Below are 22,963 nucleotides of genomic sequence, written 5' to 3'. Positions count from 1 at the left end.
TTTATTCACCCTCACATTGTTCGAAAACTGTAAGACTTTCTTTCTTCTGTGAAACATACAAGATATTTTGAAGAATGTTGGTCACCAATACGATTTGGTCAAAATATCTTGTATGTTTCACAGAAGAAAGAAAGTCCTACAGTTTTCAAACAATGTGAGGGTGAATAAATTATGACACTTTTTCGGTTGAACTATTTCTTCACTGATTTCCATTGTATGAACAACAATTAAAAAAGAGAGAAAGAAAGTCACTCAGGTGACAGCATGAGGGTGAGTAAAGGGTGACAGAATTTGCATTTTTGAATAAAAGATAAAGTTTTAAATTAATTAAATAGTACAGTACTTTCTTAATGTTTGGTTATAGGACTGTGCACCTTTATAAAGCATCCAGACAATGATGAGGCCGTTCTGGTCACTGGTGGTCAGTTTCTGATACTGTTCATTCCACGTCACAACCTGCACAGCACCTGCACAATCAAATCAAAGCACAGAGAATCAACACACACGCGCGCGCACACGCACGCACACGCACACGCACGCACACACGCACACACACACACCGTACTGATGTCACACATCTTTCTTACCACTGTGGCCCTCCAGTGTCTGATTCATAGAGAGGTTGCTGGGAGCAGCCAGGCCTTTCAGTTTGGCATCATCTGGGAAAAAGAAACGTAATTTAATCATTAAAGTTGGTTGACTGGTGGATTTAATTCAAGCATTCTATGCTGAATGTAGAAATAAACTATGCACAATGTCTATGTAGAAATACTGGTACCCACCTGTGTAAGTCTCAAGTTTGAGCACTTTTAAAAGACCATCCTCTCCTCCACAGGCGATGAAACCCTGATCTTTGTTCCAAGACACACACTTTAAAATCGTATTGTTTGGAATCGCAATCTGAGGACACATCAAACAGCAAAGCCAACAGCACTGATAAACAGGTCATGCAGAAACAACTGTCATTATCAGCAAAGAAACGCTTTTATTAAAAAAAAACAACCGAAAATGCGGACAACTAATCTGATACATAAATCCACGTTATATCAGAGATAATTACCTTCTTACTGAGATAAATAAACATCTTTGCTTTAGCTTAGCTTGTTAGCCTGTCACAGCGTTTATGGACCGTTTTTGGACGCTTATTGGGTTTTTTGGTCCCGATGACTGTGGGTGATTTCAGCGCTGTCTTCGTTTAAAGGAACTGCATAATAAACCAGTTCTTCAAGGCATTAGAATTTTCTGTGTATTTTCCATGTGTGTATGCTGCTGTAAAGCGGTTTGCTTGGTTTCTAGGTAACCAAAACCCGGAAATGGTGTTGTTTGATTATATAGAGTTCATGGTATTTGTAGTTCTCTTCTAGTTCTCTACTCATGGCATTATAGTATTTTTTTACGGTCAATGACCGGTACATATACTTTTTACATTTATCGTTTGTGATAATATTATTGTAAATTTTTTTCAAATTAATCATACAATTATTTTAATAGATTCTAAGCATAGTTATAATTATGGGTTTTGGAAAACTGACATTTTGAAAAGGACATTTCCTGCAGTGTGACTGGTGTGGCCTGCTAAACTCCATCTCAAAGTATTTAAACAGCATTTGTATAGTTATTCAGTAATATCCACTATGTTCAATATTTACTACATGGACTAGTAAATGTAAAATGCTAATTTGACGTTTTTCTTTAAAATAAGCATTTTTGTCAGTCTTCTATGTATAGGTTTCTACTAAGTACTGGAACTTCTGAATGGGCTGAGGCTGGGATTTTGTGGGTTTGAAGTGAAAGTATTTTATGAACGTTAACTATATGCGGAGAGCATTCACTCAGTATTGTTATCTCGTTTTTGACCGAAGTGGCTTTTAGAGGCTTTTGCATCTGAACTCTTCATATATATATACAGTACTTTTATAGTTATTACAACACCAGTAAGACTCTAAAATATACACTTACCTATTGATACAAGTTGAAGGTTTTTTGTATTTAAGCTAAAAATGAAGGTTTATTTAAAAAAACTGTTATGCATCAACTCATGTATATCCCTATGCACTCATGTGTCTTTGAATATACATACAATTACAATATTTGAATATACATACAAATTCAATTACAAAACCCATCTTATAATATAAAGACATCACAGAAAAAGACATCAAATAATATTTTATTTGTTCATATATATTTCTACAAGTATCCAAAATAACGAACAATATAAAATAATGTGCATATACTTTACATATTACCATCACTTACATATGTACTTTTACTATTTGTTCCCAAATTAAAAGGAAACTTATTCGGCAAAACATTTAACATTTTGTGTCAACAAAGTCAATATGATATATGTTGATAGCTCAAAAATCATACTCAGAAGATACTGATATCTAAAATAATAAGCGCAATATGAATTAAGACATTTAACAGATTAAATTAACAAAGTGAGGAATGCTACAATGAGAGATTAAATAAAAAAAAATTTTTATTGTTTGAACAATCAGTTCCACTAGGCATGACGGAGATCAAACTGCTGCACTCTGTTTGTGATGTCATCCAGTAAGAACAGTTAAGAAAAACACACCACACATCATGATCATCATGGTTCGTTTTCTGAATAAGCCCATCTTTGGACAGAAAACAATATAAAAATAGAATGACGAATAAAAGACATCATAAATTTGAATCGTTATGTGAAAAATGGCATAGAATAGAATGCACAGAACGTTTATTAGACTGAGTGGTTGAATTAGGATAGGTGATAAACAAATGCTGTATTAATCTGAAAGGATATGTCTGCTGGTGAGCATCTGTATGCTGTTGTGAACCTTCCTCTGAAATGCGATTTGAGCCTCACACATGCAGGCATTCTCAGTCAGATCTCCTCTTGCCTCTTCTGAAAGAGAAACAGGCATGTTTTACTGTATACACACTCCTCAATTTATAGAGCACATTAAACATACAATTATTTTGATTGATCTGATTTTGATACATTTGATATTTATATGGTATTTAGTTTGATGGATGCATTTCTTTAGAATGCATCATATTCTTTACATTATGCATCAAATTTTTCAAATAATTTGATGCATATTTTTATGACAAACCGTTGGCCTGCTTAGAGCATGTTTTCTTGTCAGAGTTGATAACATATCCCTCTCTGCACTTGCAGAAATAAGAAGCATTGTTGTTGACACAAATATGTTCGCAGTTGTGCCCAAGTGCACAAGCGTCGAAACCTGCAAAATCAGCTGAATGAGCAAAAATCTTCAATAATAATATAAAATATTATACAAATAATATTATGTATGAAAACATTAAAAATATTTCCTGATGCGTCAGTGAGGCATTCATTTCAAATGTATTTTAAATTTAGTTACATACAAATAAAAATATTATTCATTATAATTAGTTATAAAACATATATTATTTTGATTGCCTTATGATTCGAGATTAAATTCAAATGTGATCCAATTCCCTTGATTCTCTTACCACAGAGTGTCTCCCTGAACTTGGATGTGAGTTTCTCAATCACGCCGTATGTTTCCACATAGAACACATGGTCATCGAGAGGCTGACTGGCCATCAGTTTAAGAGACCGCATATCTGCCCTGTCCACTCCAACGGCGTATATTTCAATCCCAGAAGCCCTAGCTGCTGCTGCCACCTCTTCAACTTTATCTTGCGGCCTTCCATCGGTCACGATAATGGCCACCTTACCGATGTTCTTTTTTAGTGGCCGGGCCCCAGCAGTCTCTGTGAAAACCAGCTCCATGGCGGTTTTGATGGCCAGGCCAGTCATGGTTCCCGTTGAGAGCGGATCGATACGGGAGAAGGCCTGCTTGACCTCGGCCTTGCTAAAGTACTTTTTCAGAAGGAACTCAATGGAGACGGTGCTGGCATAGTTGACCAGGGCGACTCGTGTGGCATCGGATCCGATATCTAGAGAGTCGACCATTTCAGAGAGGAAGATCTTGACCTTCTCGAACTCTGCAGGACGGACGCTACGGGAACTGTCGATGATAAAAACCAGGTCTAGCGGACGGCTCTTGCAGAGCTCTCCTGGAGCTGTGAAAGAGAAATAATTCATTAATACTGAAAAATTTTGTCATATTATTATGATTAAAAAGGACTTTTTTTAAAGTGTGATGCTGAAAGAGATTAATATGTAAAAACGTTGATTGTTTATGTAAAAGAGAGGCTCCTCGGTTAGCAATGCAGCACTGTGTCTGAAAAAAAATGGAAAGAAACTGATTCCGTTAATTTGATTTGTTCTAAATAAAAAGCAGAATATGAGGACAATATACACAAATAGCATTAAGGCGATAAAAATAACATTTTATCATAATGTTGATTAATGATAAAAACTTTGACATCCAATCAGAATCCGTCCTGCTTTAAAGAGCTTCAACATTTAAAGCGGCAGACAACATAATTGACAACGAGTAGTACAAGAGCGTTATTGTGGACGGCGCTAATGGTTATCGTTATAATTATCCTTCTTAGTGTCTTTAATGAGGCCGTTAGTTTTACTAATGCTGAATTATATATATTTTTTCTAATTAATTCTATTTGTGTATAGAAATATTCCACAATCCTGCTTGTTTAAAGCTTCTTTTTTTCATGAATTCTCCTTGAAGAGAGAGAGAGAGAAAGAGGAGCAAATGATTAAGAGGGACTGAAGAGGACCAGACGGGTCGTCTGCACCCGGTGGGGAGGGATTGGTCTACCTGGGTCAGTGGGAGGTTCGGCAGGGGCAGCAGTTGTGTCACGAGGGGTACTGACCGGCTGTGGAGTGGTTGTAGTGGTTGTAGTGGTTGCAGTCTGTGTTGGAGGTGGCGGGGGATGGGTGGCTACCGTGACGAGTGGCATGGGCACTGTAGGGGCAGGTGACACCACTGGCATTCTGGGCTGTGTGGGCACAACTGTCCGGACAGGTTGGACAGGTGAGATGGGCCGGACAGGCGAGACAGGACGGTGGTAGATAAAGGGAGGCCCTTCCAGGGCGGCCGCTGGTGATGATGTTGATGAGGGTTGCGATGATGATAGCTGTAAAACCTGTGATTAAAGCCATGAGCTTTGTTTGGTTAGAGAGAGAGAGAGAGAGAGAGAGAGAGAGAGAGAGAGAGAGAGAGAGAGAGAGAGAGAGAGAGAGAGAGAGAGAGAGAGAGAGAGAGAGAGAGAGAGAGAGAGAGAGAGAGAGAGAGAGAGAGAGCGCAGGTGAACAGATATATTGAAATACATTGGAAGAGAGTGAGAGAAAGAGAGAAAATGAATCCACAGATAAAAATGAAAAATAGAGGAGAAAGACAAATAGGTGGATTAAAAGGAGTTTCAGAAGGAGAGAGAGAGAGAGAGAGAGAGAGAGAGAGAGAGAGAGAGAGAGAGAGAGAGAGAGAGAGAGAGAGAGAGAGAGAGAGAGAGAGAGAGAGAGAGAGAGAGAGAGAAAGGAAAGAGAAGAGATACATTAAAGTTGGTTTAAAGCAGTATGATACTGATGTGGGTTTTGTAAAGACACTTTTTGATTGTTAGTAAAAGCATGAGCAAGATCTTTGTGAATGACTGTAGGTCTATATCCTGTCAACCTGAAGGAAAAACATGCTGTAGCACCAGATCCACTTAAAACTAAATATTTATTTATTTAGGGGGACAGAAATAGATAGCATAACTAGATTAATGATTTCAGTTGGACACTGTCAGAAATGTAGGGGGGGGGGGGGGGGGTAATTGTAGTACAACTTATATATCATATGTGTAGAAATATATACAAATCATGTAGATTGTAGCTAATACAGAGCTTATCATTTTGAGAATATGAGAGAAAAAAATGAAAATCGAAAAACATTATACGATTTTTGGGAAGAATAAGGAAATGTCATTTTTTTCCCCCCTGTAAAATAGTCAATAGAACCACTGCTCACAGTTTTGGAAGTCTAAAGGTCCCTGATCTGTCATTAAGCACTTTAATGGGCTAATAATAGGCCTACTGTAAAATGAATGTCCAGCTATGTGTAGATTACATCATTTCAAGAGACTGCAGCAGTAGGTTACTCAAACTTTTTAAATCTTTTTAATAAATAAATAATAGGCCTACTCAGTGTTATTATATATTTAAATGTAAATTTAAACCAAGGTTTGAAAATAATTACAAGTATATTTCACTTTTTTTTTATGTAATAATAATTATTATATATAGGCTATAATATATAAAATATATATAAAAATGACAAATAATAGTAATAAAATGATTCGGCTACCTCCAAAGTTGATGGAGTTGCCGTGTCCAGGCATATTGGGGAAGAGGTGAGATCTCTGCCGATCCGCGTACAGCTGGTTGTGGTTCTGGTTCTGGTTCCGTGCATAAGGGCCATACGTGCCCTCCACTTCCATTAAAAATGCAGACAGACAAAAGACAAAAGTGCCAATAAAGGATGTCATGTTGATGAAGATGGATGCAGAAGTGTCCGTTCTTGTGTATTCCGCCTCACGGTGAGAGTTTTGACAGGAGGAGGCGCTCACATGATGTTTTAAAGCCGCTGGCCCCCAGACGTCCACCGCCAGCCACCAATCCAGACAAACAAGTGCGTTTGACTGGGCGGGCGTTTACTCTTCTACAAAATGTAGATGATATACTAGAACGGCATATATAGTACATATAGAGCACAGCAAATTTTGGAAATTCTAAAAAATAAATAATAATAATAAATACCAATGTAGCCTATATTTATATAACTTTATATGATATCACCATGTGCATTATACCAATTATTCTGCATTGTGAATACTAATTCATCCCGCCTCTAGATGGCGCTGTAATAAGTGCACTACTACAGCAGCAACGCCTGCTGGTTTGTTTTTACTGTGCTCGTTGGTCAGTTCGAGAGTCAAGGGGAGATCACGCAACTCAAAATAGGTAAAATCCGCCTTTATGTCGTTGTTTAACACAAAAGTGCTGTTTTTGCATTTGTTGATGTTGACCTATCCTTAAGTATCGGCCTGAGCAGTGGTGTGGGGTTGAGGCACATTATATAGTTGCTGTCTATGCAAATTCTAATTATGTTGTCATGGAAATGAGTCCGATTTTTACAAATGATATCACGCTATTCCTTATGTCTGTATCAGGTCTGTATATAATAATGCTGCCTTCACGTGCTATAGGACATTTCATACTTCCGACTTCTAATGTCGTGATTACGAGCTCATCGCATTCAAGTTTTGACTTGAGAGGGCGTTCACTTCATGTCCAATTTTTCAAAGAAACTTGTAACGTTAATTACGATAATTCCGAAAGTGCGTGAAGGCAGCATAAATATAATTTTGGTTCGCACTGACTAAAAAAATAGAAGAAAAAATAAATATATCAGAACACTCATTCGCAATTTAGTTATTTAATTTTGAGAAGTGACATGTCCTTTGGCATTAGGCTATATGAGGTTTAGATAAAATGAAAGCCATGTCATAGTTGCAAGTGCTGTCAGCTGCATGTCTTTCATGTTTACAACTTAACCAAAATGTAGGTGTTGAAATTCAGCTGAGCTTTCATGATGATAAATACAAACTACAAATGTGTACAAAATAGACACTTTATATATATGCTGTCAAATCGATTAATCGCATCCAACATAAAAGTTTGTCTTTACATAATACATGTGTGTACAGTGTATAATTATTTTGTATATTTTAATGCACACATACATGCATATATTTAAGAAAAATGTGCAGGTATATACTGTTACTGTGTATATATTTATAACATTTATATTATATATAAATATAATTAGTTTATATATAAATATTACAGATTTTTCTTAAATATAAACATTTGTGTGTGTGTGTGTGTGTGTGTTTATATATATATATATATATATATATATATATATATATATATATATATATATATATATATATAATAATTATACACAGTACACATATATTATGTAAACACAAACTTATTTTAATGCAATTAATCGATTTGACTGTATATATTTAAAATTTGTATGTGATAGAATAAATTATATATAAATTGTGAATGATGTAAATGATTCACAAAATTAAGCATACATAGGAGCTCCTTTATACTATTAAAAAAGCATTCTAGGATGCACCTCATGAATGTTTGCAATGCATGTTACTAGATCTGCACGATTCTGGATAATTGAGAAGCATGAATTTTTTTTATTCTTTTTAACAGAGATCCCGTTTCCCCCATGATTCTGAACTAAACAAAATAACTAACATTAACAGTTTGATGTTAAAATGTTAATTTCTGCATTCTAATTAAAAAGTTTAATTAATCAGAATCAGAATGTTTTTTTTTTTTTTTGCCAAGTATGCTTCCACATACAAGGAACTTGTATGACAGAAGCTTCCAGTGCACAGCGACAAGACAGATAATAAAAGTCAAATAAGTGAATAAAAATAAAAATATAAAAAAAACACAATATACAAAATAGACAATAGATAGTATATATATGTATAGTATATACTTATTGTGAATAAGAGTTATGGATTGGAATGCTAAATATAAATAAACTTTAGTTATGTTTATTTCCCAGTGGGGGTATTTAACTGTTCATGAGGTAGATGGCCTGAGGAAAGAAACTTTTCCTATTCCTGGCTGTTCTGGTGCTCAGTGCTCTGTATTGACCATACGGCAACAGTTTAAAGAGGAAGTGGCCTGGATGTGAGTGGTCCAGAGTGATTTTGTCAGCCGATCTTTTACAGATTAATCCTGCATCTCTAATGTTGCCTTATTTCCATGATCTCTTCCGCTTGTGTCTGCGTTCAGAGTAACAGTATGCAGAGTCTGTCAGTGCAGGCACTGACTCTGCGGCAGCTGGGCAGACTGAACTCCCTGCAGCTGCTCTCTCCGTGCCATGGCTCTGGCCTCAGCATGTGGTGCCCACGGACGTTACATGCTCGTCAGCTGTGGGGTTCAACCACTCCCCAGACACACCGGACAGCTATGTGGCCCAAATCGTGGGATGCTCGGCAAAGCTGGTTGCTCCATCAAACACGGCTCAAGAGCACAAGAAGGAAAGGGAAGCAGAAAGCAGTGCAGCAGGAGGAAGAAGAGGAGGAGGAACAGGAGGCCGCAGAGGCTAGTGATTATGAGGACGAGCTTCAAGATGACCCAGGCCTGCCAAAAGACTACAAAGACCATGAGAAAACGGTCCAGTCTCTGCGTTTCGATCTGGTTTTGAAGGCTGGATTGGACATCGCACGACAGTAAGTCAAAAAATTGCTCATCATGCTCACAGTTGATGATTGAAGAAGTGTTTTCAGTTCCAATTGCAGCTGTGATTATGTAGTTTAATCTATATTTAGCAATGGATGAATTATTTATATATATATATATATATATATATATATATATATATATATATTATTTTTCTGTACTTTTAGTGTGTGGTGTTTTGGCCAGTGGCAGTGACTAACATACACCATGTATCTCTTTTACAGTGGTGTGGAGGATGCTTTTTATAGCCTCAAATTGAGACTGAATGGTCAGAAGCTCTCAAAAAAGAGCAAAATGGTGAGTCAGCGCCCCCTAGTGGTCCAATCAGAAGAACTTTCCTCATAAATACTGTATGTAAAACCAGCTAAACAAATTATGGACAAAATAATGAAACGTACCCTGGTTGTGGTAGGTGTCCTATTACTGGCTTAAATAAACGGATGTGAGTAGTGACTGCGTAGTACAAGCAGAAATGGCACCTTAATATAACAGTCAATGGTCTGCTGCCTCCTACAGGTTAAAGTTGGGGATACACTGGATCTGATTCTTAATGAGGACAAGGAAATGGACACAGTCTTGATGAAAAGAGTGATCTTAAAAAAGGTGGTTGGAGAGACAAAAGATGCAGAAAAGCAGAGAGTCGTTCTAAGAAGCTGGAAACACCTACAACTTACCAGAAAGGACGTGTACAAGCAGTGAAGACCAATGCGTTTTATAGGCGAAAGATCAGAAACTGGGACAAAAGTGGTATTTCCTATTCCACTCTCCAGCCGTATAATTCAGAAACTGCAGATTGGTGTTTTCACAACAAAAACTGAAGGTCTTTCTCGCATCTTTTCACAGACGAATAGTTCTCATAACTGTTTAATACTACTTGAAGATGGATTTTATGAACTTTACAGGTCACAAATGGAACACAAGCACATCCTATATTGTTTAGAGGTGGTTTAGGTTATATGTATTTTTATTATTATTTGGTATTTACTAGATTCACAAAAATACCATTGTGAGATCGATCATACAGTTTTTGAGACATCAAATGTTTTCAGGATTTCTGATCCCGTTTATAGCTTATTCTGCTTCTACTATAGATTTTCAGTGGGCAGTTTTTTTTTCAGGAAAGGTACGGAGTGCCTCTGCCTACAAGTGCACTGACCAAACCAGACTTAATAAAAATGTTTTGCACAGCATGTTTGCAAATGATTCAAAATTGAGTCCAAACCCAAACAAATACAGGTTCCAAAAGTATATTTATATATTTTTCTTTCTTCATTATGATGCAAAGAACACGAATTTGATCAGTCTTGATAAACATCAAAGATAAAATTATCTGTCCTACACAGAGAAAAAAGGTGTCAAAATTGTACCCAAGGTGTCAAATATGTACCTTTTACAACAGCTTGTCACTGGGGCAGTATCCTTGAAACAACATATTTGTACCTTTTTTACTTCTAAAAGGTACATATTAGTAGCCTGACAAGCCAGACCCACATCAAGATGTTGGGTCTGGGAACTCACCATTGGCATTGCTCAATCCGAGGGGCGGGATAAACGGTTGTCTTTCAAATTCCCTCTGCATGCAATATGATAGAGCTGCAACCAACTAGAGCAACGAATAAGGTGAAGCGGAGCTAGTTGATAGATTAAACTTTTGCCGTATCCGGTCGTCAAAACTCCGAACACATCTTCCTTTCTTAAGAATGACTTCAGTGCCGTTCTTTATTCTTTTCTCAAAGAAAAGCTTCGTCTTCCAGAGTCGCGGCCAAAGCCAGTTCGAAAGACCGCTGTTCACCAGCTTCTTTGTTTACAAGTAGCACGCGGAACCGCGGCAACTCTCCCGTCATTGTGTTAAGCCCGCCCACTGGCTCTACACGATGTGATTGACCTGACCAGAGTTTGGTTTTTCCAGCTCGCAAGCCAACGGAGAGTTGCTAGACTACCCTGGCTCCAAATTAGATTTGCTGCCGCTAGGGTGCGTCTAGATTTCTAAGCTAGCATATTAGCACCTCAGAGTACAAATATGTACCTTAAGGTACTACAATGAACCTTTTTGTGGTAAAAAAAAAAAAAGGTACAAATATGTCCTTTTAAGGATACTGACCCAGCGACAAGATGTTGCACCCTTTTTCTCTGTGTGTACCTTAGGATTTCTCTGAGGATAAAACGCTCCCGCTGACCCTCCCTTGTGTATATGAAATATAATAAAAAGGATCATGAAACCCATCTCGGCTAGGAAGTGAATTTTTATTTAAAAATATATAACATATAACCTGGTGCTATAGTTTAGTACAGATGAGTAAGATTGACTTCCTGTAAGGCAAGACATACTTCAATATGTTGATAATTAGAAAAAGCCAGTGCTGCAACTTAAAACTTTATATACCTTCTCTGCCCTCACCCCAAACTAAAGTGATCTATTATTTTTCAAGAACTAAATGTTTACATTTAAGTTGATTTAGGGCTAACGTTAGCTTATCTATTAATCATTAGAATAACATCAATAATATTTTGGCTTATAAATAGTAACACTAATATCTGTCACGTGATAGTGGCTTCAATCACACACTTTTCTGTCAACTACCATCCCATCCTGTTTAAAGGCCATGGACGTGAACTCGACCAGCCGAACTGGACCTTAAACAAGGACAAGTTTCAATATGCTTCAGCTTATGGACTTGTGCAAATAACAGGTATGTTATGTAAAATATAGGACAACAGGTCTGCGCTTTGCAGGAACATTGTTTTAAGAATAAGTCACAGTGTTGTTCGATCTCTTTGCCTTCTTTAGAATGTCACATTTCTTGCGATTGGGGCGCCTGCAGCGCTCGTCAATGCTTGGCACACATTCATAGTGCCACACCTCCTCCATTTTGTCAACAGGGTAGACGGCCTCCACGTAATGACGAATAAGTCGAAGGCGCACAGGGTCCAGCTGTTTCTTGTTGCAGGCCCCAGAGTGGTTGTACTGCAGCCGTAAATTTTCCTGCGTGAAAAGCTCTGGGAAGAGACGGACGAGAAGGCGGGCGGCAAAATTTCCCACAGACAGACTCTGTTGGACAATCTCCCTCACTTCAGCATCCGTGAGCAGGTAGTCGGAAGGCACTGGGAAGTCTGGACTGGACACCGAGAGGTCCTCCAGAGGAATCTTGCAGAAGTCTTTACTGCTTTTCTCCAGGGGTGAAGACAGGACTTCAGAGTCCTCTTTCACACGATCTGAAGTGAGAACATTGATTTGGCTAGCAGTTAGCAGAGAGACCTTTGGGTCAGGCTCTTGGTCGGGCGAACAGGCCTTCCGTTGTTGCTGGTATGACCGTCGTTGGTCAGTATCCCGTCGCCTGCAACGCTCATCAAGTTTGCCGACAAACTCAAGGGTCCACACGCGGTCGTTCTTGGCTTGTGGGTAGAGTAGCTGGACGTAATGTCGGATGAGATTGATTCGCATAGGATCCAGCTGTTTCTTTCCTAGAGATCCGCTGCAGTTGTAGTATTTTCGTGCGTTCTCGTAAGTGAAGAGCTCAGGGAACATGTGAACCAGGAGACGAGATGCAAAGTTCCCAATTGATAAACTGCACTCGTAGTTGCTTTTTAGCTGTTCCTTAGTAAGTAAATACTCCTGTGGAACATCAAAGTCTGGAGGAGGGATCGGTAGTTTATCGAAATCCACAGGCTCGAGCCATGATTTTTTAGACCTGCGATTTGGTTTCTCGTAATCACACAGGTCACCGATCTTAACAATGGAGATGTTATCAGGGAGACGGGTGGTATCATACATCTCTCGGTTGTCACGATCACCGCCATTTACTGAAGGGTTCTCCAGTGCTTCCTCCATTCGTTGTACGCACAACTGGAGCCAGGTTTCCTCCGGGATATCAGGGAAATTGGCCTCCATGTATTTTCGTATAATTTCCAGTCTGTCCGAGTCAATGATCAACTGTCCAATGCTGTTGTGGCCCTCTGGCAACTTGCCCTCCTCAAACACCTCCGGGAAGAGTCTGTTCAACAAAAAAACCACTAGCTCCTCTGGGGAAGTTAAGTCTTCAGAGTCGTCACCAGCAGCCTCATGGGGGTCGAACCCTATATCTGAGCTGACATTATTGGGATGAACATCATTATTCTCTCCAGAGTTGAGGGAAAGACTCTCGTCCTGGGCATCTTCACTGATGAAATGGAAAGTGTGATTCGGTTCCATGTCAAACCCGCCAACCATTGGAGCCTGTTTGTCACACATCTGACCACTCTCCATGTCCTTCTGAGCCCAGAAACGATTCAAGAAATCATTGATCTGCAGCAAGCACTCCGTCTGCCAGACATTTTCATTTTTCACCAGCGGGTAACAGACTTCCACATAGTTACGTATTAACTGAAGGTGCAATGAATCTAATGTCCGTTTAGTTGTAAGGCTGCATGTGCTGCAGTCGTCCTTTGTTGTGAAAAGTTCTGGGAAAAGTTGAACGAGGAGTCTGCAGCCGAGCTCGCCCGCAGTGGACGTTTGCTCCATGAGCTGGGTGAGCTCATCAGTAGTCAACTGGTATTCAGGAGGAGGTTGAAATTCCATGACCATCTCAGAGGGCTTCATCTGCTTTTTAATGCGCGTCACTTCCAACGAGAGCAAGTCCACCTTACTGTGCAGCTGGGTCATACTGGAATTCAGTGTGTTGAGGAGGAAGAACATCTTCTCGATGAGCGGGTAGAGGTGAGAATCCAAGGCCGCAGGAGAACCCGTGACCCCCAAAGTAGGGGAGGCCTTAAACATGTGGTGCTTTTTAGAATTGCCCAGTTTTTGGAAGTGGACACCATTATGGCTTGCTCTGACTCCATTTTGAGCTCCGGCCTGATCCAGATTGGATGCAGATTTACGCTCAGAAATACGATGCGTGATGCTGTAGAGTGGTTTCCTGTATGAAGAGATGGAAATCTGCTCTTGAGGAGATAATCTGTGGCCGTGAGAGCATGACCTGCTTCCATCATCGGAACTGCCGTCAAGATGTTCTCCTGCCTGGAAAGTAAGTGTGAAGTTTTGCTGTTAATAGTTTGCACCAAAAAAAATGTCAGACCAGACACCGCCTGTTCTTTAAAGGGTTAGTTCACCCAAAAATGACAATTCTGTCATTAGTTACTCATTAACCTCATGTAGTTCCAAACCCATAAGACCTTTGTTCATCTTCAGAACACAAATTAAGATATTTTTGATGAAATCCAAGACCTTTCCGACCCCACATAGACTGCAACGTTATTGCCACTTTCAAGACCCAGAAAGGTAGTAAAACATTGTTAAAATAGTCCATGTGATTACAGTGATTCAACCTTAATGTTATGAAGCGACGAGAATGCTTTTTGTGTGCAAAAAACAAACAAAAAATAATGACTTTATTCAACGATTTCTTCTCTTTGTTGTCTCTGACGCTTGTAAACACAGTGCAGCACTCCCGGGTCCCATGTCAGAACGCCTGCTCCTGTGTCCCTATTCCCAAAAATATCTTAATTCATGTTCCAAAGATGAAGGAAGGTCTTACAGGTATGGAACGACATGAGGGTGAGTAATTAATGACTGAATTTTCATTCTTGGGTGAACTATCCCTTTAACAAGTCTTGACAAATTTTATCCCAAATACAATGTTTAACCTGTAGAAGAATTGAAGTTGTGCTTGTAACAAATGTTCCTTTTCATTAAAGCCATTTGATCGTACCTGTGTTGTCACCTTGACCCTCTTCGCGCTAGTGGACCGTTCCACCTCAGGGCCTGCATGTGTTGCGGAACGTTTTGTAATGCGCTCAATGAAGCTCTCCATCTTTCCCTCTGAGTTTTCAAATATGTCCTCTGCATCTTTCTCGACTTTAACTTCTGAAGAAAAACCCAAGCGTTCATAACTATACAAGAATGTGGAGAAATGCTGATAGACATTATCTCTGCACAACTTTAATGAGGTTACAGGATACTTGTTTACAAAAAACTTGCCTTGTTAACACCTGGGGGGTATTCCAGAAAGCAAGGCTATCTTACCGTCATATATACCTTGAACTCGCGCTTGATTAACCCAAACTTTGCTTACTCAAGGTATGCTGGTTCCAAAAACAAGTCCGGGAGTAAGTTCAGCCAACTCAGAGTATGTTCCCGGGTAACACACAAGACATTCTCAACACAGCGACGAATCGATGATTCACCATGGAAACAGATGCTTAGAAAAAGCGTGCCATTCTACTTCCTCTTCTTCTTTTGTTTAATGGCGATTTACCTACTTAGTAACCTACTTAGTGCACATCGCCACCTATTTGGTGGTTATGCAATAATTTTTTCAATGTCTTCGTTTAATGAGTAATCTTCATTCACTGAGAATAAGGATTATATTGTTTATTTGATGCTAATTAACTGAATGCAGATCCATGTGTGAAATGACAAATAAATAATAATATATTTTAATTTAATTAACATTTAAACATTACCTTGTTATTTTTTATTATAATTATTTAGAATTAAAATATAATATTGTATATTATATAACTGAAATTTGGTTATATTAATAACTATATTAATTATATAAAAGACATCTGAATACCTCTTAAGCTCTGGGACCATTTTTGGGATTTCCGTCTAGATTTGGCCAACCCAAATTGAAAATTTCACCCTGCAGACACTTTGGGCTGTTTCCACTAGATTCCAGAAAATAGTGGAAAAATTACATAAAAAAGGTAATATTCCTCCATTCAGATTCATTTGAAAAAATCTTACATACATGATCCACACAAAAACCTTTTTTCCAGTATTTTCTGGAATTTAGTGGAAACAGCCCAAACTGTCTGCAGGGTGCTGGAGCTCACAGGGCCTGAATAACACACTTAAAAAAATTTATTTATAGCCATGTTATGTATATGTATATGTATATACATGTTTATCACTTTTAGCAGTGGCTTATGTAACTTCAAAGGGTTTCCTGTAAAATGACACCAACATTTTGAATTTAGACCACTGTATGTGGGTATGGGAAGCTTTTCAATTTGGGTAGGCTAAATCCAGACGGAAATGGTACCAGATTAATTTAGTGTAAATACGTTACTTTGTGTAAAACAAATGCCAAAGTGATGCATATTTCCAGAAAGTAAAGACTCTAAGAGGTCAGAGCTCCTCCACAGACATTTCAAATTGAAAGTATATACCTGATGATGTCATTCCGGACCCTGTACCGGGTCCGCAGAGTTGAAGTGTAAGCAAACTAACCCTGGAACATAACCTGCTCTGGAGCACGTTGTGTTCAGAGAGTGAGTTGCTATGGCTACTTACATACCCTGAAAGTTACCTCCGTTTTTTGGAACCGACAGTTGAGCTTATCCGCTTACTTACTCTTAAACATACCAAGGTATGTCACATAACCTGCTTTCTGGAATACCCCCCTGGTTTTAAGATCTGTCTTGAGTGATCTGATCACAAATCACCAGCTGAGACAGATGAACATTTATAGCTGGTAGTAACATGCATCTCCTGTGACCATTTACATTTTTATCTTTAATGGGCACTTGAATTTACCCCAAAAAAATGATGATGTGCACAGATAAATTTATAATGAACACTACAAAAAATAAGAATTGTCCATTTTGATTTCATAGTGACTTTAAAGTTGCAAGTTTTAGGGCAGTGGTTGATTTTACAGGTGAGCATTTACATTACAAATGCAATGTCATGCCTTTTTGATGACATCAATATTTTTGATAACTGTATTTATTACTGTCTACTTGATTCCCGTTTCAGGTGATGCAATCACCAGTGATCCTAATGCCAAGTGCACTTTCAATACAAGATCTCCATTTAATGCTATGGCAAGTTTCTCTGGATCATTTGATTTGTTTATTTTGATGTGATGCATGTTAGTACACAGCGAAAGTTGCATTGTTCAGTGAAAGTTCTCAAGGGGCATTTAATGTGAATTGTTATTTACATACTTTTATCAGGCACTTGTCCGTCTGCATTAACCATGCACACAGAAGAGCTCATATCCTGGGAAGAGACACACAAGACCCATGTCTGATTACTGATATGATCTGATAATCACATGATCTGACCACAAACATTGCACTTTTCCTTTACACTTGTCAGTCATCATAGCAGCTGTTCAGGGAATGAAGGTTTAGAAATATCTCACTAAACATGTTGACAAAATATTTCTGTATAATGATTTGTTTTAAAAAGAGGAAGCGTTTGGCCTGCTGAAAGACAGTGGTGTAAATATTACACACGACTGATCATAAATGTCATGGCAAAGCGTGAGAAAATTATGATGCGTGTACAACTTTACATTCCCAGAGTGAATTTTCTCCACGGTGAAGTTCTGTGAGATTGTTTTCCTATTTGTTTTTCATGACTTGCACCGTGAGGTCTCGCCAGAGCACCGGAGAGGCGCTGCTTCACCGTACCGACCCCCGTCCACCGGCTCCACTTCCTCATTCTTCCAGTGGAAACCCCACGGATCGGTACAACCGGGGAGACAGACGGACAAGCGGCTCCCTGCTGCGGTCCTTCTGTGGACTGCATATGCCTTAAGGAAATAATGTACACTTTATGTTTTTTTTGCAGTAACACGGAGACCTGCCCTTCTCTCTCGTGATTCCCCTCCCTCCCCGTGCGCAACTCTCCCTCTTGCGTGACGCGGCAAGAAAAACATCCACCGATGAGTTTTCGCTCCGTCTCCCGCGACACGGCGCGCTTAAACTACCTGCGCGGCTGAAATCAAACTCACCTTTGCGACGCCGGGCAGCCCTGTGCAGTAGGTTAGGAGGCATCAGCCATGGTCGCGTCTTTAAAACCAGTGGATTTATCCACGGGGAACTGTTGTCCGTGTTTCTCTCCGCTGCTTTTTTTTTTTCTCTAGTCAGTGCCCTCTCGCGTGACGTGACGGTACTGTGTCATTTCCGCACAGCTGTGGGTTTGCTGTGGGTTTTTGCCAGCCAGCCCACCCCACGTGAATCCTTGAGCTGCGCCGTGGCCGTGAGTGGCGTGGGACTTCTCGTGACTCGCAGTCATTTCAAGAGGCCACACGAGTCGCGCGCCCAGTTTCATGAGTGTAAAATCGCCTGCGTCATAGACGCGCGTGACCACACAAATGCAGCCTACATTACAGTATATGGTTGAATTTGTTTTAGATAACTTTTAATAACTATTTATGTTCATTTTGCACTACACCATAATGACTTAATGAACAACATAATGAATGCATGTGAATATATTCTCTCTATTACGCAAAACACTGTTTTTATTTTGTACATATAGTGCAAATAGTGCACTGCTGTTTTATTCTAAAACATTGATTTGAAGGTGGTGCGATTAAATAAATGACGTTCTGGAAATTCTGAGTAATGAGATTGGAAATGTAAGCAACACCAAGAAAACCAAATGATAGGCTACCACGAATTGTTTGGGTGTACTTTGTCCTCACAGAAAGTTTTGCAATTTAATATTTGGTTTTCAATTCCCTAAAAGCTTATAATTATTAATTTACTAAAGGAATTCAAATGCTGTCAAAATAGATATCTGTAACATTCAGGACATTTTCTTTTGAGTTTGAACGGACTAAAACAGTTGGTGTGTTTCACCAGATCCGCATTCTGAATAAAGGTTAGCACATATTTAACTTTATCAGCACATAAATAGGTTTTGTCCATGATAGCCTACAACAAGCGAACTACATATTAATAAACTGTCCCAGACTCAGCGCTTTTGTTGTTGTTTACTGCCGGTTACAATGAACCGCCGTCTAGTGGATAAGACAAGTACTGCAGGGCACATTTGCTTTGTATAAATCTGTTTTGCTGTCAAGTAATATTTTTGAATTCTATTGTATATTCTGTTATTATAGCTGTAGTGTTTTTTTTAAAACAGCATTTAATTATTTATTTTATATATTCCTACATTGGAAGCAAAACAAGCATCCAGGAGGTTTAATTAAACTTTATACATGCATATACACTGATCAGGCATAACATTATGACCTGATTATGACTATGAATATAGTGTTGGTCCCCCTTTTGCTGGCAAAACAGCCCTGACATGTCGAGGCATGGACTCCACTAGACCCCTGAAGGTGTGCTGTGGTGGTATCTGGCAACAAGATGTTAGCAGCAGATCCTTTAAGTCCTGTAAGTTGCGAGGGTGGGCAATGCTTTGGTAGGTGGACCGTGTCAAAGTAAAATCCACATGGATGGCAGGAACCAAGGTTTCCTAGCAGAACATTGCCCGAAGCATCACACCACCTTCGCTGGCTTGCCTTCTTCCCATAGTGCCTCCTGGTGCCATGTGTTCCCCAGGTAAGCGACTGATGCTCATGTGCCCAATGTTGGTGCTTTCGGCAGTGGACTGGTCAGAACCAGTATTATCTTTAGCAATTTGAGCTACAGTGCATCAATGAGCCTTGGCCGCCCATGACCCTGTCACCGGTTCACCACTGTTTCTTCCTTGGACCACTTTTGATAGATACTGACTACTGCAGACCGGGAACACCCCACAAGAGCTGCGGTTTTGAAGATGCTCTGACTCAGTCGTCTAGCCATCACAATTTGGCCCTTGTCAAACTTGCTATCTTTACGGCTTTCCTGCTTCTAACACATCAGCTTTGAGTACAAAATGTTCACTTGCTGCCTAATATATCCCACCCACTAACAGGTGCCATGATGAAGAGATAATCAGTGTTATACACTTCACCTGTCATAATGTTATGCCTGGTCGGTGTAAATCTACTTCATGTGATGATCTATGTATAGATGATGTGAGTAACATTGTCTGTTACAAACTAAAACCACAAAACAACATACAGCATTTCGCACTATGCTAGCTAAGAGGTGAAATAAGTGCACTGCTGTCTGAGACTATGTTCTCAGACACTCATCAGTTGCACCCGATGTGGCCAATGTCCCGTAACGCGCATTAGTAATGTCTGCATTAGTGATGTCTGCATTAAGTCATGGAGCCGTGGCTCTTTGAGATGTGGGTGTGATGAGACGCCGGTCATTATTCAGGTAATGTGGGCTGTTTGATCCATCACGCGCTCATGCGATGACGCTCGCGCCTCTGTTCTACGGGACGCGCGCGCAGTGAACGAGAGTCTCGCGCTGCTCGTTAAAGACTCGTTTCAGCATGCGCTCATCTCTTTTTTTTATCTCATGAGAGAAAGAATCACATCCGTCAAATCGAGAGAGAATATTTTATTGCTTTAGTGCCAAAATAAAGAAGAGTAGGCTACTACAATAAGAACACATTTCAAACCTGCAGTAGGCTAGGCCTAAAATACTCTTAATCTTAAATCATGCATTCTATTCTTCAAACTAAAACTCTAATACATCGTATTTATTTATTATTATGAAAATAAAGTCAGTTCATTGTTTTTTGTTTTATAGGCTATTGTAGATGCATGCAAATAAAAAAAGTATATGTTCAAGTATACTTTATGTAGTACTAAGTAGCCTATACTAATATCAATGTGTAGCCTACTAGTAGTAAAATAAGTGTACTATTTCAATACTGCTTGGAAGTAAATGTATAGCCTACGTTTAAGTGTATAGGCTACTATAAGTGTTAAAGTAGTAAACTTTAAATGCACAACTAGGTTTCTCATTCATACTGCATCTGTACTACAAGTGAACTTAAAAGTATACTAGTAGTTTACTTATTTTAATACAAGTATACATTTTTAATTTATGAAAGTACACTTTGAAGTGTACTCTCATTAGTTTATACTGCAAGTACTTATATGTTTTCTTTAAGTGAACATAGCATTATACTTATAGTTTACTATTTCTATATACATTTGCACACCTGTATACTATTATGTTCAAATGTAGATATAATTTTTTATAGGCCTACTTGAAATAGACCTTTAACTGTACTTTAACTCATTTTAAAAACATTTTATTATAGCTTCATGCATCCTTTTTTATCGCTTGAATGTGGGTAAGTTTCATAAAGAAAGGCAACATTTTAAACAAAAAGAAAATACAATTTTTGTCAAAGACTCCATCAGAGTCCATCAACACCCCCAAAGCTTCACAGTAGGCTAGTTTCCTCTTCATGGGTTCGACATTTCATTCATTACAAACTATGTAAAAAAAAAAAAAAAAAAAGTATATTTAATAGGCTATTCAATCAAAAGATTCAACACAATTACAAGCCAAGTATACTTTGAATATTTAAGTATATCTCAATCAAAAGATTGAGTACAAGTATAGCCAAATACCTATACTTAGACTTTTCCGTCAGTATAAGTTATGTATACTTGAGTGCAATTTTAAGTATATTTCTGAGAAGTATATAAAAAGTAGACTGAAAGCTTTTTTCTTATTTTTAGTTTAAAAGTAGTAAGCTATACTAATAGCACATTTGAATAAACTTCTTTTTCATAAGGGTAGGCTGTTGCAGAATGTTATGTTTTGAATTTCAGCCAACCCATAAAGGTTTTTGAAAGCAACAGGAACAGAAAACATGACGTGATGCGAGACTGGTGCTTGAGATGAGTTTACAGATCTGTCTGTGGAGAAACTAGAGCACAAGTCAGCCACCATATTCCTAAAGCAGATTGGTTTGAAAGGTTAACACAAAATGCAAGAGCTACATGAAAAACCGTTTATTCATTTTATTATCTAAGACCTAATACATATGTCGCATAAAAAAAATTGAAATGTTGAAAAATTGAAAAGTTTCAATGCACAGAGACCAAATCTAGGTGACGGCTCTCAGACCAGAGGCCACTCCTGTCCCATCTCTGACCCAAACACATAAAGGAGCCGGAGAGTCGCCTGTGTGATATGGAATAAATTTGTGTTTTAATACAGTAGATTGGAGGTTTGCTGAAGTTGAGCTCCTATGCTCTCTCTCTCTCTCTCTCTCTCTCTCTACCTGTGCAAATCCAGCCACCATGTCATCATGGGCTCGGATAGCCACGAATCGCCAAACCGCAAAAATCATTTCTATGCGCAAAAACAGAGACAGTATAATGTTACCAGGGTGATGATACTGACGGCCATAAACTCACACTGCAAGTCTGTGTATGTCTGACTTCCGTTAGGCTGCTGTCTGACTCACACGTTTGTTTGTTTTTTTAAGAAAATAAATGTCCAAAATACAAACTGGTTGTAGGCTACAATTTCTCAAAAAATAACCCTAAATAACCAAATGATGAACTAAATAAACAAACAACTAAAAGAAAGAAAGAACTAGCCTAAAAACATTGAAGTTGATTCTCTAAAAACAATGATTTATCCCCCAACCGCAAAGGTTTGAAATATTTCATAAATTATATTTGACTGAAATACTTGTTTAGAAATATTTTACCCTACCTAATTTTCAACCAATCTATATTCAACCAATGATAAAACTGTGCCCACTGGTAGGAGCACATGTGTGCAGAAATGTGTGAAAACAACCAAGAACAAGATCTTAAAACTGTAAAAATCTTAAGGATATAAAAACAGACAACTTGTGTGTAATGCATATCGGTGACTAATATGTAGGCCTATTTCAGGTATAGGATTGACATATTTAGAGTTTTGGTATTTGTGCTAGTTTTGTATCAGGGTGTATTTTGTTATGCAGATCTGGCAACCCTGCTAGTAGAGCAGAAATTTCATTTCAGCTTAAAAAAAACAACAACCACCTGAGGAATCTGAGAAGTGTCTACCAGTTTTACAGAACAAGGACAGCGGTGTTGCCAAGCCTGCTTATAAGCAACCTTACTACTGCCAATATATACA

General features: G+C 38.7%; 4 protein-coding genes across 8 annotated transcripts in view; 1 reads left to right on the top strand and 3 right to left on the bottom strand.

Annotated features, from left to right (window-relative positions):
* wdr35 (WD repeat domain 35) overlaps positions 1–1,309 on the bottom strand; it is a 31,314-nt gene extending 30,005 nt beyond the window's left edge. For both annotated transcript variants that reach the window (XM_079843551.1, XM_079843552.1), the window contains exons 1-4: positions 1,061–1,309; positions 783–900; positions 588–659; positions 375–467 (exon numbers count right to left, since the gene is read on the bottom strand). In XM_079843551.1, coding sequence (XP_079699677.1) covers positions 375–467; positions 588–659; positions 783–900; positions 1,061–1,084 — 307 coding nt within the window. In that variant the 5' untranslated portion in view covers positions 1,085–1,309. The remainder of the gene's footprint in view (positions 1–374; positions 468–587; positions 660–782; positions 901–1,060) is intronic.
* An 845-nt stretch (positions 1,310–2,154) lies between these two features.
* matn3b (matrilin 3b) lies at positions 2,155–6,466 on the bottom strand. Its single transcript, XM_079842416.1, is given in 7 exon segments — positions 2,155–2,559; positions 2,795–2,896; positions 3,108–3,239; positions 3,493–4,068; positions 4,731–4,998; positions 5,004–5,077; positions 6,258–6,466. Coding segments are annotated over 7 exon segments (1,383 nt in total). The 5' UTR covers positions 6,439–6,466; the 3' UTR covers positions 2,155–2,509.
* Positions 6,467–6,821: 355 nt separating this feature from the next.
* mtres1 (mitochondrial transcription rescue factor 1) lies at positions 6,822–12,411 on the top strand. 2 transcript variants are annotated; one of them, XR_013818501.1, is made up of 5 exons: positions 6,833–6,913; positions 8,789–9,228; positions 9,463–9,535; positions 9,755–11,270; positions 11,310–12,411. XR_013818501.1 is itself a non-coding variant. In XM_079843676.1 (4 exons), exons 2-4 carry the CDS (start codon positions 8,798–8,800, stop codon positions 9,935–9,937), a joined length of 687 nt encoding a protein of 228 aa, XP_079699802.1. In that variant the 5' UTR covers positions 6,822–6,913; positions 8,789–8,797; the 3' UTR covers positions 9,938–11,460. The 2 variants fall into 2 exon arrangements, 1 of the variants encoding a protein (XP_079699802.1); XM_079843676.1 differs by having other exon boundaries at positions 6,822–6,913; positions 9,755–11,460.
* On the bottom strand, positions 11,465–18,300 carry bend3 (BEN domain containing 3). 3 transcript variants are annotated; one of them, XM_079843675.1, is made up of 5 exons: positions 17,965–18,094; positions 17,524–17,763; positions 17,171–17,225; positions 14,926–15,080; positions 11,465–14,234 (listed from the first exon to the last, which is right to left on the bottom strand). In XM_079843675.1, the coding sequence occupies exons 3-5, from the start codon at positions 17,220–17,222 to the stop codon at positions 11,982–11,984; spliced, it is 2,460 nt and encodes an 819-aa protein (XP_079699801.1). In that variant the 5' UTR covers positions 17,223–17,225; positions 17,524–17,763; positions 17,965–18,094; the 3' UTR covers positions 11,465–11,981. The 3 variants fall into 3 exon arrangements, with proteins under 3 accessions (XP_079699801.1, XP_079699799.1, XP_079699800.1); XM_079843673.1 differs by lacking the exon at positions 17,524–17,763 and having other exon boundaries at positions 17,965–18,300; XM_079843674.1 differs by having other exon boundaries at positions 17,171–17,763; positions 17,965–18,098.
* Positions 18,301–22,963: the final 4,663 nt, after the last annotated feature.

The sequence above is a fragment of the Gobio gobio genome (genome assembly GCF_949357685.1).
Source record: "Gobio gobio genome assembly, chromosome: 18".
Taxonomy (NCBI): domain Eukaryota; kingdom Metazoa; phylum Chordata; class Actinopteri; order Cypriniformes; family Gobionidae; genus Gobio; species Gobio gobio.
This window is presented reverse-complemented; position numbering and strand designations above follow the sequence as displayed.